Source organism: Grammomys surdaster, unplaced genomic scaffold (genome assembly GCF_004785775.1).
Source record: "Grammomys surdaster isolate TR1022 unplaced genomic scaffold, NIH_TR_1.0 190, whole genome shotgun sequence".
Taxonomy (NCBI): Eukaryota; Metazoa; Chordata; class Mammalia; order Rodentia; family Muridae; genus Grammomys; species Grammomys surdaster.
In genome coordinates this window covers 3,514,899-3,529,796 of record NW_021604635.1, presented here as the reverse complement: position 1 = coordinate 3,529,796, position 14,898 = coordinate 3,514,899, and the positions used below count along the sequence as shown (strand labels likewise).

The following is a 14,898-nucleotide window of genomic DNA, read 5'->3' as shown; positions in this document are numbered from 1 at the left end:
CACACAGACTCAGATGGGTAGGTGCACACACAGACTCAGATGGGTAGATGCACACACAGACTCAGATGGGTAGGTGCACACACAGACTCAGATTGGTAGGTGCACACACAGACACAGATGGGTAGGTACATCATATAAACAAGGAGACTCAATCCTAACTACTCCCAAGAGCCTGGAATCTGAGGCTCAGGCTCAGGTCATACTTCTGACTCTGAACTTAAATCTTCGCTCTCAGGAAGTACTTTTAAGCTTTATTGTCTTGGTCAGTAAATAAAGTTGACGGGGTAGAAGACGCTGTCTTAGCACAGATAAACAAAACAGTTCCTAACTAGCACGCGGTTTCAGAGGAAAAGTTAGTCTTTGAAAGATTAAAGGCAGTTACCAACTCCTGCATTGGCTCTGATCATATGGCAAACTGAGTTTTATATATTTGTTTTATTTTTCAGCTGACATGGGTTTTGCCAGATTATTCAATTCTCCTCTAAAGCCACTCGCAGATTTGGATCCAGTAGTCGTGACATTTTGGTATCGGGCCCCAGAACTTTTACTCGGTGCCAGACATTACACGAAGGCCATTGGTAAGTGTCGAGATGACTGACAAGCCGCATGCTCATGAATGTGAGATCGTTCATAATAAAGCCAGAGCTATGGAAAGAACATACACATCTTCCTTCCTGTATGCTCACGTAGCATATTCATCTGAAGAATGGGAAAGCGAGTCAAAACTGTCTTCACAAATAGAAAATCAGGGCAGGAGTGTTGTGCCGGAGAAAAGATCGTTTCCAAGAATTCTAACCAAGACATGGTATGACGTGCCATCTCTCTTGCTGCTATGGTCTTCAGGATGGCAGCCTGTCCAATACAGCAGGAAAGACAGTAGGTAGGATGTCTCTGCTCAGCTACTTGCCAAACCAGCAGCAAGGAGAAAGAACTAGAGAAAGGAAAGCAGTTATGAGCATGTTTGTTAGGACTTAATGAGCTTCCTTACAACAGGCACTTTGGAGATGTCGCTGTCTGAAGGCTGAGGAGCCTCAGCTGTAGGTAGGGAACTAGCAGGCAGGGCTTTTCCTCAGCTCTGGAAATGTCTCCACATAGAAGAAAAAGAGAGGGCAAGGAGGGATGAGCCATGGCCACGAGAAGGGGTGCATTTCTAGGGCCTTACCTGTGGGGCTTCCCTGCACATTCCCTTCCTCAAAGCTTCCTCATTCTGCTTCCTGCTCCTGGGCAGGAGGGCGATCACTCATCACCTTGGCTGTTGCACTAAGAGTGAATTGTCACTCAAAATCCTCTGGAAACACAATCCTGTATATGTTTAAAAATGCTGTAACCCTTCAAAGCACTGTGAGTGCTGCTCCTGTGTTTAGGGAGATGCCTTAGCCTCCTAATTAATTCCTGGGTGAAGAGCATGCACATATTTCAGTGCCTTGTTTATCGGGAGATCTGACTTTTTCAAAATCCAGATACCCAAAGTACTTAGATTATAACATAGTGCTGAAGTAATAGAACACATTGGTGAATATTACTAAACCCAAGTGCTCTCAGAATCGTGGGGATGAGTGTGTGTGAGGAAATGTATGGCATTAGACCCTCCTGTGTCCAGTCAGAACAGAGGCTGTGGAGGGCCTGCTGTCAGTGGAGGGTCTGCGGTGTTTGCGGAAAAACCTGCACAGCTCTTTTGCATTCCAACCTTGTATTGCTTTTCTTTGTTGTTTTGTTGTTGTTGTTGTTGTTTTTGTTTTGTTTTTTTTTTTTTTTTTGGTTTTTTTTTTTTTTTTTTTGGTTTTTCGAGACAGGGTTTCTCTGTGTAGCCCGGGCTGTCCTGGAACTCACTCTGTAGACCAGGCTGGCCTCGAACTCAGAAATCCTCCTGCCTCTGCCTCCCAAGTGCTGGGATTAAAGGCGTGCGCCACCACTGCCCGGCCTTGTTTTGTTTTTTGAGACAGGGTTTCTCTGTGTAGCCCTGGCTGTCCTTGGAACTCACTTTGTAGACCAGGCTGGCCTCGAACTCAGAAATCTGCCTGCCTCTGCCTCCCGAGTGCTGGGATTAAAGGCGTGCACCACCACCGCCCGGCATTGCTTTTCTTGTTATCCAGGTCTTTTCCTTCCAACTATTGAGAACAATTCCTTAGATAACCTCGGAAGGCAGCAGAAGATACGAGGGGCTAAGTCTGAGAGGGTGTGTGTGGTGTGTGTGTGTGTGTGTGTGTGTGTGTGTGTGTGTGTGTGTTGAGAGATGTTAGTTGGAAATTAATAGATGGAACCTTAAACAGGCAAGATGGTAAAAAAAATTCAGGGCATAGGGAGGAAGGCATTGCAGCATGTACTGTGACTTTGTCATCCATAAATGTATTGGGTACATTAGTAATCATCCTGGTAGTCAGGCAGCGCCAGGTGCCTGGTGGAGGATGTGGAAAATCAGTAGCAATCTGTATGCCCCTGGGTCTCCCCCATAATTTGTACAATATATGAAAGGGAGAGTTCCCATTAAGTAAAAGGATGCGTAGCCAACCTTTTTTTCTGCTAAGATTGTTTTCCATTGTATCTTAGTTACTTTTCAATTGCTGTGATAAAAATACCATGGCTGAGGCACTGATCAAAGAAAGGCTTTAATTTGAGCTCACAGTTCCAGAGAGTCCATGGCTGTTGTGGTGTTGGGAGCATTCTAGCAGTCAGGAAGACACAGGGCTGGAGCCATTAGCTGAGAGTTTTCCATCTTGACCCATAAGGTGGAGGGAGAGAGAACTATCTGGGAATGGGGTGAGCATTTGAAACTTCAAAAGCCTACTCCAGTTACACGCCTCCTTCAGCAAGGCCACACCTCCCAATCCTTCCCAAACAGTTCTACCAAGTATTCAAATGTGAGCCTATGGGGGTTATTGTCATTCAAAGTACCACACCCAGCAAAGTCGATGTTCTATATACATGGAAGCCCAGGCTTTCAAGTGCTTTCCCAGGCACTACACACTGGGGAGCACTTTTGAGAAGCACAGTTGTAGGAAAATAGATGCGGTGGGTTTGTTGTTGTTATTTATTTGTTTATAATAAATGTAATTGGGTATAAGTTAGAAATCAACTATTTTTCAAGTAAGTAAAACTGAAATTGAATTTTATCCAACTTGCGACTTACTTGCTTGCCCAGTTAGTGATACTTAGCTCATGACATAAAAATGTAATTACTTGCCAGATGCCAAGTAATGCTTGTATGTGGGAGGACACTGACGCAGGAAGGTTGTGCGTGAGCTCACTGCCCGCTTGGGCTACGCAGTGAGGTCATAGCTCATCTCCAAAACAAGGTCATAATAACCTGAGTCCTAATTACCTGTCCACAGTAGAAGTTAGGGAAGACACTGAGATAGGAAAAGTCTCTGGGTTTACAGTATTAAGATAGGGATATCTTTTTTTGTTTTTCGAGACAGGGTTTCTCTGTGTAGCCCTGGCTGTCCTGGAACTCACTCTGTAGACCAGGCTGGCCTCAAACTCAGAAATCCGCCTGCCTCTGCCTCCCAAGTGCTGAGATTAAAGGCGTGCGCCACCACTGCCTGACAAGATAGGGATATCTTTAGGCTTAAAACATTCATAGCAATGTATATAAACACATACATAGTCACTCATTGTCACTTTTCTCCATCCCTGGTGATGTCAGAAACAAGTATAAGTGATGTCAGAAGTAGATAAGATGATGTTGTCAGGAAACAGCTTCCCACTGCTTGCTTTTCTGAGGTTCTTTATGCTGACAGTTCAAGGGGAAGTCTACATTTTGCTTTCTGTCCTTCGAATAAAGGACCAACTGGGAATTGACATGACTAGCAACATGTAGTGGTCCTTACTGACAGTATTAAGAGCATCGAGGAGGGCGAAAGCTGATGGAGCCATTAGGGACAAGAGTGACAGACAGCACGGCATGTCAGACAGGGAAGGGTTAGAAGTCAGTGCAGAATGTTACTGTGTTGTGCTGGTGGGCATTCACGATGATGGCGCCTTGGCTGTGTCGTTAAGGAAGATTAGATTGTATGTAATCTAATGCAGGTAATGTATGGTAGACAATGGTTATTGAAGGCCGTTTCCCTTTATCCAGAAGGCTGGGGTCTGTGCAGGGAGATATCTGAATGGTCAGAGAAGACAGGCATTACAACATGGGTTTCTGTTGGCAATTTGGTTTACAACAGAACATACTGACATTTGCTGTAGCTAATGAATATAATTAAACCATTTGCTTATTTAGTTTATCTAAAGGATGTGTTTGGCATTGTGGCTCACTTTTTTTTCTACGTTTTACCATATTCCTAGCAGTATTATCTGCTTTTATACTTACTAAATAACATTTCTCAAAATGAACAAATGTAAACATGTATCTCAAAGTTAACTCACTTATGCATATAGCAGAACATTATAGGAATAATCTTAAAGTGCTAGGATATAAGTTATATCTTCAATATATAAAGCACAAATACAATGATGGATAGTTAATGAAACATTCATTAAATTAATTAGTTTATTTACCTAGTGCTGGTCGGGGCTTGTGCAAGACAGTATCCAACCAGTGAGTCATAATCCTAGCCCCTTACAAACGTTGTCCTGAAGCTTTCCGTAGTGGTGAGGCCACAGCTGAGGGAGGGACTGTGTTAGGACAGAGTGTGCCCCACTGGCACCGTGCAGTCTTGGATACGCTTCCTTTGCTTATTAACTTGTAGACTTGGAGTTGGTTGAGAAGTGGACTTTGACAGGTTTGCAGGCAGACGTTGAGTTTTCCACAGTCCTTTTGCTCTCTGTGCAGTCTTAAAATGAAAGAATGTATTATGCTAGCTGATGATAATATTGTTTCATCCTGTCAGATGTGAGTATTATGACCCGTTAGAGGATCAACTAAATGTTTCAGTAATTAAATTAGTGGGTGACAGTTTGGAATTTATTGTATCGAGTATGGTAGTATAAGCCTAGGATACCAGCAGTTGGAACAGTGAGACAGAAAGATCACAAGTTAGAGGCCAGCCTTGGCTATATAAAGTGAGAAGCTCTCTCTCTCAGACTTCCACCTAGAAAGAATCCATTGTTTGTCAAGTTTAGTTTTTCCTAAGCCTGTCTCTACCAAGAAATTTGTAAATAAACATTTCTTTTATTGGCTTCCAATCTGTTATATGATGATATACCATCTCATGTTACATACATGTTGCACGTGCATACACACACATGCCACAGTACACATGTAGAGGGCAAAGGAGTCAGTTCTCATACCTTTATGTGAGTTCCTGGGGCTAAACTCAGGGTTCTAGACTTGCATGGCAAACACCTTTAGCTGTCTTGCTGGCTCTATGTAAGTCTTGTTCTTGTTTATTTAAAGAGGGATCTCTTATATCTCAGGCTAGCTTTGAACTTTTGATGTAACTGAGGATGATCTATAACTTCCACTTCCCAACTGCTTAGATTGCAGGTGTGTGATGTCATGGCCTGTGGTTTTGTGGTGCTGGATTGAGCCTAAGACCTTGTACACTCATGGCAAGCTCTTACCAAATGAAGTACATCCCAGCTTCTGTTGGCTTCCTTAATATGCTTATTATATCTTACATTATTATATTATATTTCTACTGAAATGTATTTTTGTGTGTATGTTGGAATTCTGTCCAGGAATTGTAACTAAGGAAATTAATGTATTTGTCTAAAAAGCTGTTTTTTCTTTCATAGACATCTGGGCAATAGGCTGCATATTTGCCGAACTCTTGACTTCAGAACCCATTTTTCACTGTCGTCAGGAGGATATAAAAACAAGCAATCCTTTTCATCATGATCAGCTAGATCGAATATTTAGTGTCATGGGTTTTCCTGCAGGTAATTTGTTGCCCTTTTAAAATACTATTTTGAGTTCAAAAGTGTTTCTTTGTAAATGCATGCATAAAGTTTGTTTTTTGTTTATTTTTAAACTAAAAAATTAGGAGACTTTTAATAAGATATTTTTTATTTTTAAAAAAACTTTTTTTTTAAGATAAAGACTGGGAAGATATTAGAAAAATGCCAGAGTACCCAACTCTTCAAAAAGACTTTCGAAGAACAACGTAAGTAATTTTATAGATTGTAATTCCAGATTATCTTGGCTGTGAATGCTGGGAGACGCAAAAACAAAACTCTGAGAGTGAGTAGTTGATGAACAACAGAAATTAATTTTCTTACACTTCCAGAGCCGGAGAAGTTCAGGGTACATGTGCCAGCAGGTGTCTGTCCTGCTGCTGTGGTGTCTTGTGATAGAAAGCAAAGGGTATGAGCTCTGTGTAGCACTCATCTGTTAAGACATCAGTACCATTCACGGACACAGTCCCCTCCATTGTAAGCATCTTGGAAGGTCTCAGCATGAGTATTGTGATACAAATATGCAAACATGTTAACTACAGATTGTAGCTTCCATAGGAAAATTCAGCCTTTTTTTTTTTAAAGTATATAGATTTAAACCAGAGACTAAGATATTTGTTATGCCTATGATTTAAAGAATATTTTCCAAATGATTTTAACATATATACCTAATTTAGGACTGTAATATTTAAAAACAGAGACCAGGCCTGGTGGCACATACCTTTAATTCCAGCACTTTGGAAACAAAGGCAGGTAGATCTCCCGAGTTCCACGCCAGCCTGGTCTAGAGAGCAAGTTTCAGGACAACTAGGGATATACAGAGAAACCATGTCTTTCTTGAATAGTGAAAATGCAATAAAAAATTGCAGTTCTAGTCTGATAGAGGCCTTAGTTGAATCCCACTGCCGTGGGTTTGCTCCTGTCTGGATAATGGTCAGTGACTGAGATGCTGTCGTGAGAAGGCAGAAAGGATGGTGCATGGAGGACCGTGTGGTCCAGGGTGAGAGTGGAGCAGACTGCTGCAGAGAGGAGGGTGAGCAGACACGGGGGGTGCACAGGCCAGCTCCATTCGTCAGGACTCTGTAAAGGGCAGAGCTGACAGTGTGTGCGCACATGTGCATGTATGGATGTGTTCGTGCATGTTGGCTTACAGGATGAAGTCTAGTTAGCCCTGCAATGGTTGTGTCCTGCTGGAGAGGCTGAGGATCTGGTAGTGTTCAGTCCATGTGGCTGGATGTCCCAGCAGAGCTGCCAGTCTTCAGTCTGCATTGGCATTCCAAAGAAGTTGGTTTTAATGGTGATAAAGAAATATCACAGCAACAGGATAGGTAGACTTGCCAACAAGAGTGAGGGTAAGCAGGTAAAGAGCAGTTTTCTTTCACGTCTTTTATCTGGGATGTGCCCAGAGGGTGCTGCCCACATGTAGGGTGGGTCTTCCTGCTTCACATAACCCAATAAAAGACATCCCTCACATCCCAGCACCTCCTTGGTGGCTCACAGTTGTCTATAGCTCCAGTTCCAGTGATCCCATGCTTCCTTCAGGTCTCCAGTAGGCACTGTGTGAGCAGGGTACACAAACATACATGCAGCCATATACAGAAAATAATTGAAGAAAATAAAAAGGCAAGGGACTGGAGAGATGGCTCCGCAGATGAGGGTACTCAGTGCTCTTGCAGAGGACCCAGGTTTAGTACTTAGGGCAGCTGACCACCTGTATGTAATCTACATCACCGGTCTGATGACGTCTTCTTGGCCTCTCCAGGCATTGTGTACATGTGGTGCAAAACACCCACACACGTTGCAAACTAATAAGGATAGGAAAAAAGACTGCTCTCAGGAGGGCTGCAGTGGCTTGTATTTTATTTGATTCCAGAAGTGCAGTCAAGTTGACAACCAAATTCACTTTAGCTTACCAGGAAGATTTCAGTTCCAGATGGCTGGTAGTGAGGAGAGTGAGCCCTGTTGCCTCTGGCTCCTCGTTCACACAGCCTCGCTCTCAGTAGGAGCCCTCACCTCTGCCTTTGGACTAGCACACAGCTCAGATTTCGGCCTGAGCTCCTTTGCCACTGCACGTTTTCCCCAAACTCCACGGTTTTGGTTGCCGTATTCATGGCCAGTTAAGAGGATCGATCCTTCCCAGTTTGTCCAAGTCACACATCTCTTACCCAGGCCAGGGAAGGTGGCTCAGGGGGAGAAACAGTTGCAGCTCAAGACCAGTGACCTGACCGTGGGAAGCTGGATGTGACTTGTTCTCCAGTTCCACATGCCTGTTATGTGCAAACAGAGATGTGTACACGCACAAACATAAGTATCTTCTTCAAAGTGGAGGAAAATTTTGGCCTAGAAAAATATTTTAGAATTGAGGGATTTTTTTTAGATTCTAAAAATGCTTTGAATTTCAATTTTTGGGGTAGTGTTGTCTAACTCATATCTTACTCAACTTTCCCCTAGTTTTCAAACTGGCTTATTAAACTGCCAGTGGACTCAGCCTGAAAAAGGACTCCTGTCCTCTTGAGCCTGAGCCTTTGTGCTCTGTATTTATGTTCCAGGAAATGGCTCCATGATTCTCCTAATTGTTCAAACCCAAGACCCGTGACACAGGCATGTGATGCAGACACGTGATGCAAAGCTTGCTGTCTCACTCTGGTCATTTCACTTACCTTCCCTCGCTGGAGCCAAACAAGTAGCAGATCTCCTCAGCTCTTTCTTCTAGAATGCTCTGACCTCGTTTCTACCCATGACCCTTGCCAAATAAACAGAAGTCCTCACAGTCCGGCGGTGGCCGACCTTCCTTGTGCCTTTGCTTCCAGCCTTCATCCCGGCTCTTCCCGTGTTGAGTATTGGCAAAAGCAAACTTGAAGAAATTAGGCATGGTGACTGACATCAAGGTAAACCCAATCCTTTGGAGGCTGACACAGATCAGTAGTCATGAGTTTGAGGCCAGCCTGGGCTATGATGTAGTGAGTACCAGGCTAGCCATGACTATATAAGTAAAACCCCCTGTCTCAATAAATAAGTGAATAAGCACAGCAAAATGAACACAGCACTTTCGTCATAAGTTCTCACTGCTTTCCATTCTGTAACTGTGGCCAAACCTTGGCTTCAGATTTCTCTCTGGAGCTCTCCCTGTTTCATGTTCTGTAGCCCAGACGTCATAGATTGTAAGCACCTCACATACCTTTGGCTTTCTCTGACCTCTGGAATTTTACATCTACGTTTCCTAGTTTCTCTCACCCGTTCATCATGCTGATTGGTGTGCACGCTTTGTGCGTACTCCTTCAGCCTCAGCTCCTCTGTGTCCTGGACGGCTGCTCTGTGACTCCTTCGTGCGCCATTACACATATCCCTGTGGCTTAGCACATACTGGGCTTAGCATATACTGTGCTCATTAATTTAAAATTAACTGCTTCTACCGTACTGCCTAGTACTAGGCTTAGCTTAATGGAGTGCTAACCTGCCATATACAAGGTTCCAGTTTCAGTCCCTAGCAAAGCAAAAAAGAAAAGAACTTGGACTAGGGCCTACCCTTCCCCCTGTAACAAACGATGGAAGACAGAGTCCGGCAGGTATGACAATTGTCCATTGGCTTCTGCAATGGGTCGGACACAGCACATAAAGATTACTGACGTGAACCATCCATAGTAACAGCTCATGGGGAAGTCTGAGCACTGGGGAGGATGAGAGATTGAGTCCCAGTTGAGCCTTCCACAGAGTGAGGCCCTGGAAACAGATAAGAACAGTCTGGGCATAGTGGCACACACCTTGAAGAAGACTAGGCTAGCCTGGTCTACAGAGTGGAGATCCAGGCCAGCCAGGGCTACATAATGAGATTCTGCGTCAAAACAAAAACAAAAGAAACAACAAAGAAATCACTAAAGCAAATATATTGAAAACAGCTCTACAAATTACTATTTCAGATGAAGTAGTGTTTCAAAAGTAAAAGAATATTAACTTGCTTTATCATATCAGAGAAAAAGAACTCTCAAAATACTTTGCGTATGAATTGCTAAGACAACAGTAGGTGTTTTTGTAGCTGTTCTAAGGTGTCAGTTTCAGGTAGCTCACTAGAAAGCAAGGCGAGGCTGAGGGCATCATGCTGCTCACTGGAAAGTGTTTGGATCTAATCCTCAACAGGCCAAAAAAGAGAAAGAAAGCATTCAAAAGATATCATTGCATTTACTTTCAAAACCGAAATGTTCAAAAAAGCACAATTTGATAAATACTTAGCAAGTTTATGTCACTTTGGAAACTCTTCAGATCCTAGAAGCGGGTAATTCAAAAGGTAAACAGTTCATCTTAGTGTTCACACTAAGAAAAAAGTACTGCAGTTGCAGTTGTACAATTGAATTCAGCAGTAAGACAAATTCAGGCTTTTTATATGATAGTAACAACCTAGCATCCAGCGTTAACACAGGAGAGGAGCTGACTGGACAAAGAAGACCTGAGACTGACAGAGAGACTTGACTTGTCTGTAAACTGCCAGGGTTCTTCCCATTGCCCAAGCCAGTGCCTGCCTTGTGCGTGCAGTCTCTGCTGCAGACACCCAAGTACTGTCTGCGGTATGGAGACAGGACACCTGTGCTGCTCCTCTGAGGATGCCTGTCCTTGGGAGCCCGTTACAAGTGTATCTCAGGTGGCTGCTGTGACCCTGTGACCCTGTTGTTCCAGACACCTAAGATGCTGAAGTGGGCTTGAGGATAGCCTGGGCTACACAGCAAAATCGCATCTCAGAAACTAAGCACTAGATTAGAGGGTGGCTCAGCAGTTACAAGCACCTGCTGCTGTTGCAGAGAACCCCAGTTAGGTTCCCAGCAGCCACATGGTGGCTCACCACCATCTATAACTCCACCATCTATAAGAGATCCGCCTGCCTCTGTCTCCTGAGTGCCGGGATTAAAGGTGTGCCAGCCCTCGCCTCCTGCCCTATTTAAACACTCTTAAGAGGTACCAACTCTGCTTCAAATATAAATTATAAAGGGCAGAAAGGGAAATTATCACACACTAACAATAGACTATATTTTTATATTTTGAAACCATTTAAACTTTAAATAATATTAACAATTGATATATCTAGCTATTCTGTTTTTTCAATGGGTGGATATTTGGTTGTTTATAGGTTTTGGAGTTGGCGGGGTCTTTTTTTGTTTGTTTTCCTATTACAAAAATTCTAGTAAGAATATTCTCCTTTGTCCTGATACTTACTCATGTATCTCTTACGCTAGGCCTAGTGACAGGCCTGTGGCCCTAGCTGCTCAGGAGGCTGAGACAGGAGGGTGGTTCAAGGCCAACGTGCACAACTTAGTGAGAGAGACCTATCTGAAAATAAAAAGGGGAAGGGTAGGAGACGCTGCTCGGCTGGAGAGCACTTGTCTACCATGGCTGAGCTACTCAGGAAAGGAGAACCGAGCAAGCGTCTCTTAGGTATGACTTGCATCAGAGCAGTTGCTGAGTTTCAGGGTGTATGTGTTGGTAGCTCTGACGGTGGTACATAACCATAGCTCAAGAGACTCCAGCACTAAAACTCTGCAACGTCGTGTATAGCAACCCTGCTTGTTCATACGTGTATAGCAACCCTGCTTGTTCATACGTGTCGGTGCGTGTCTCACATATACCGGTGGGTGATGTGTCTCACATACACCGTAGAGAGACTCGCCTGAAGAGCTCCCCTTTTGGAATGTGACTCCCATGTGTGCCTCTGGCCGTGTGTTTGTATCCTGCAGGTATGCCAACAGCAGCCTCATAAAGTACATGGAGAAACACAAGGTCAAGCCTGACAGCAAGGTCTTCCTCCTGGTAGGTGCTTCCCCTGCTCACTGTGGAACATCACAGCCAGTCTGCCTTTTGAAAGGAAAGGAGGGAAGGAGGAAGGGAGGGAGGGAGGAAGGGAGGGATGAATTGCTGGATACTTGAGAAATTAAATATTAATCTGTCAAGGAATCTTCCTTGAGTATTAGTCTTAATTTATTAAATGATTTATCAGAAAAAGGAAAGAATTTCAAGGGGCCTTTTTGGTAATTTCATGAATAAGTGTATAGTGCTCGGTATACAGTACAGGGTGATGTGAGGGCTAGCAAGGTGGCTCAGTGGTCAGAGCACATGCTGCCCAGCCTTGACAACCTAGGTAATCCACAGTGCCTGGAACTCACATAGAAGAGCAGACTATATAAACACATACACATGCACATGTGTATGTTCACGTACGTGTAAGAGATGTGTTTGCTGTTAATCATGTTAGACGTTTACACAAACATCAGGTAGTTGACATGTCAGCAACCTTTTCAAGTCTTGTCACATTTCTCATTTGTTGTTCTAGCTTCAGAAGCTCCTCACCATGGATCCAACCAAGAGAATCACCTCAGAGCAGGCTCTGCAGGACCCTTACTTCCAGGAAGACCCCCTGCCAACATTAGAGTACGTATTCATCTCCTTCTCCTTGGCTCTGGTACTGATGCTGCTGAGAGCCAGGGGAGCATCTGCTCATGCCAGCTGCCTACCGAGAAAGCCTCCTCAGAGCCATGCCCATTTCATAGTGGGCATGTCCAGACAGGACAGGTGTGACTCAGATGCCATGCAGCAGGTCAGAGGTTGACCAAAGGGATGGAGCTCACGATGCCTGCGACCGTCTCCCTTCCTCTCACCTCGCCAGGCATGCACTCCAGGCCCTGTATGTTAGAAATGCACTTGTTTTTCTGCAGGGAAATTGTTTTCCTGTTGAAGCGGACACAAAGTCAGTTTAGACTGGTGCGGCTTGTGTCTTCCACATGAGCTTGCTAGCAGCAGCCCTATGCTGACAGTGAAAGCGGCAGTCGGAAGGGCAAACGGTGACTTGCTCCTTCCTTATTGCTTAAATTAAGTTGGCTGGAAGGTGTCCAGCAAACACTAGCCACAATAAGGAATAGGATGTAAGTTAAAAAAGAAAAGGTAAACTTTTAAAGTAATTTGATGGAATTACAGATTTCAGGTACTGACATGAATTTCTTTAAATGGTTTTAGTGTGTTTGCTGGCTGCCAGATTCCATACCCCAAAAGAGAATTCCTCAATGAAGATGAACCAGAGGAGAAAGGCGACAAGGTACAAGCTTCATGCAGCACTGGCTTTCAGGGAGCAAGAGCAGCAGAGAGATAGCTGGGTGGACACCTGAAGCCTGTACTGAGCTTTAAACTGAACTTCCTGTTTTGTTTTAGTAGCCGGTTCTATTCCCAGTTGTTCCTCCTTTTGTTCCCGAAGTGCCAGCCCCACCCTGCTGTGCTTCTGCAGGACCCCACCCCCCAGTCCTTTATGTTAAGAGACTCTGTTAGCTACTCTCCAGCATTCTTTTCCAGAGTCCTGACCTGAAGGGCTTTTGCTTGCTTTAGGAGGGTGAAGTATCTCCCCGCATAACTGTTTAATTTGGAGATGCTGCACCGTCTCAGTGAACTTCAGAGAGCATTAACCTGGGCTTGCTGTGTTACGCTTTGGGACTGATGTATTTTAGAGGTTACCAATCTCAATCATTCCAGTCACATGTGTGCAACCAGGCTGTGAACCCCAATTGTACTTCCAGTCACATGTGCATGTCAGGTATTGAAAGGATACTTCCCGTTTATCTGGCGTCACAGTAAAATTTCCGATCTTTCTTCCCCCTAAAAAGAACCAGCCGCAGCAGCAGAACCCACATCAGCAGCCTGCAGCCCCCCCACAGCAGGCAGCAGCCCCCCCACAGGCTCCTCCCCCACAACAGAGCAGTGCCCAAACCAATGGAACTGCTGGGGGAGCCGCTGCTGGGGGCGGGGGCACTGGAGCAGGGCTGCAGCACAGCCAGGACTCTGGGCTGAATCAGGTGCCTCCAAACAAGAAGCCCCGGATTGGGCCTTCGGGTGCAAACTCAGGCGGGCCCGGCATGCCATCGGATTATCAGGTTTACCCCTGAATTTTCTTTTCTCTCTTTCTTTCTTTCTTTCTTTCTTTTTCTTTCTTCCTTCCTTCCTTCCTTCCTTCCTTCCTTCCTTCCTTCCTTCCTTCCTTCCTGTCTTTCTTTCTCTTTCTCTCTCTTTCTCTTTCTCTCTTTCTTTCTCTCTCTCTCTCTTTCTTTCTTTCTTTCTTTCTTTCTTTTGATGCAAATATATTTTATGAAATGGGAAATTGACTTTTAACAAATCCTTCTAGAGTTAAATAGTTCTTAGCTCTAGAGTCTTATATAAAAATTAGATGTTACATTTGTGGCATTATATGAAAGGATAATTTCTAGTCATATTTCATGTACTTGTGAGATAGCTTGTATCACAACTTGTTTATCGTAACACCCCAAGGAGAGAAAGGAGGGAGCCTGAGGCTCCTTAAAGAAAAGATCCACACTGGCCACACTGGGTAAGAGGGACATGACACAAGCAAAGTGTCTTAGTTGGACAAAATCAAGAACACTTAGAATAGAGACAGATGCTGAGAAGATTCGCTCTCACTGGGAGGAACAGCAGCCACACAGACTTGGCAAACAGTAGAGGCCGAGCTGCTTCAAACAATTGTAAGACATACTTAAGTTGTGATAACACTAGGTAATACTCTTGGTGTTAAGACAAGGAAATTACATCTATACACTAATTAAGGAAACGAAGGAAGTCTTAATCTTTAGCCTTTTCCTCCTATCTTCTGATTCTAGGATTTACCAGAAATAAAATGCCTTTAGGTTTATTTTATCATAAACTCTCTTCAAAATAAAAAGGTAGTTTTTACACTGCCTTATAGCAATGTGTGACTTATTAGCTTGTATTCAAGCCTGGGTTACTGTTGCCGTGTTTTATTCAGCCCCACAGTGAACTGTTCTGTGAGGATACTGCCTCGGTTAGTAGTTTCCATGTGTGGTGTGGGCTGCTTCAGTATAAGCTACTATGGTTTACACTTGAGAAAGAGGAGCATGGTGGCTCACACTGAGAGCCTGAGGCAGATGGGTTGTTGAGAGTTCCATGGCCAGCATGGCCCACATAGTGAGTTCTACACACACACACACACACACACAGAGAGAGAGAGAGAGAGAAAGAGAGAGAGAGAGAGAGAGAGAGAGAGAGAGAGAGAGAGAGAGAGAG

At 44.1% G+C, this 14,898-nt stretch overlaps 1 protein-coding gene across 7 annotated transcripts in view; it reads left to right on the top strand.

Moving 5' to 3' along the window:
* Cdk19 (cyclin dependent kinase 19) overlaps positions 1-14,898 on the top strand; it is a 132,121-nt gene that overhangs the window by 112,408 nt on the left and 4,815 nt on the right. For all 7 annotated transcript variants that reach the window (XM_028769059.1, XM_028769060.1, XM_028769065.1 and 4 more), the window contains 7 exons: positions 447-578; positions 5,680-5,823; positions 5,978-6,047; positions 11,559-11,631; positions 12,152-12,249; positions 12,832-12,910; positions 13,470-13,736. In XM_028769059.1, the coding sequence (XP_028624892.1) occupies positions 447-578; positions 5,680-5,823; positions 5,978-6,047; positions 11,559-11,631; positions 12,152-12,249; positions 12,832-12,910; positions 13,470-13,736 (863 nt within the window). The remainder of the gene's footprint in view (positions 1-446; positions 579-5,679; positions 5,824-5,977; positions 6,048-11,558; positions 11,632-12,151; positions 12,250-12,831; positions 12,911-13,469; positions 13,737-14,898) is intronic.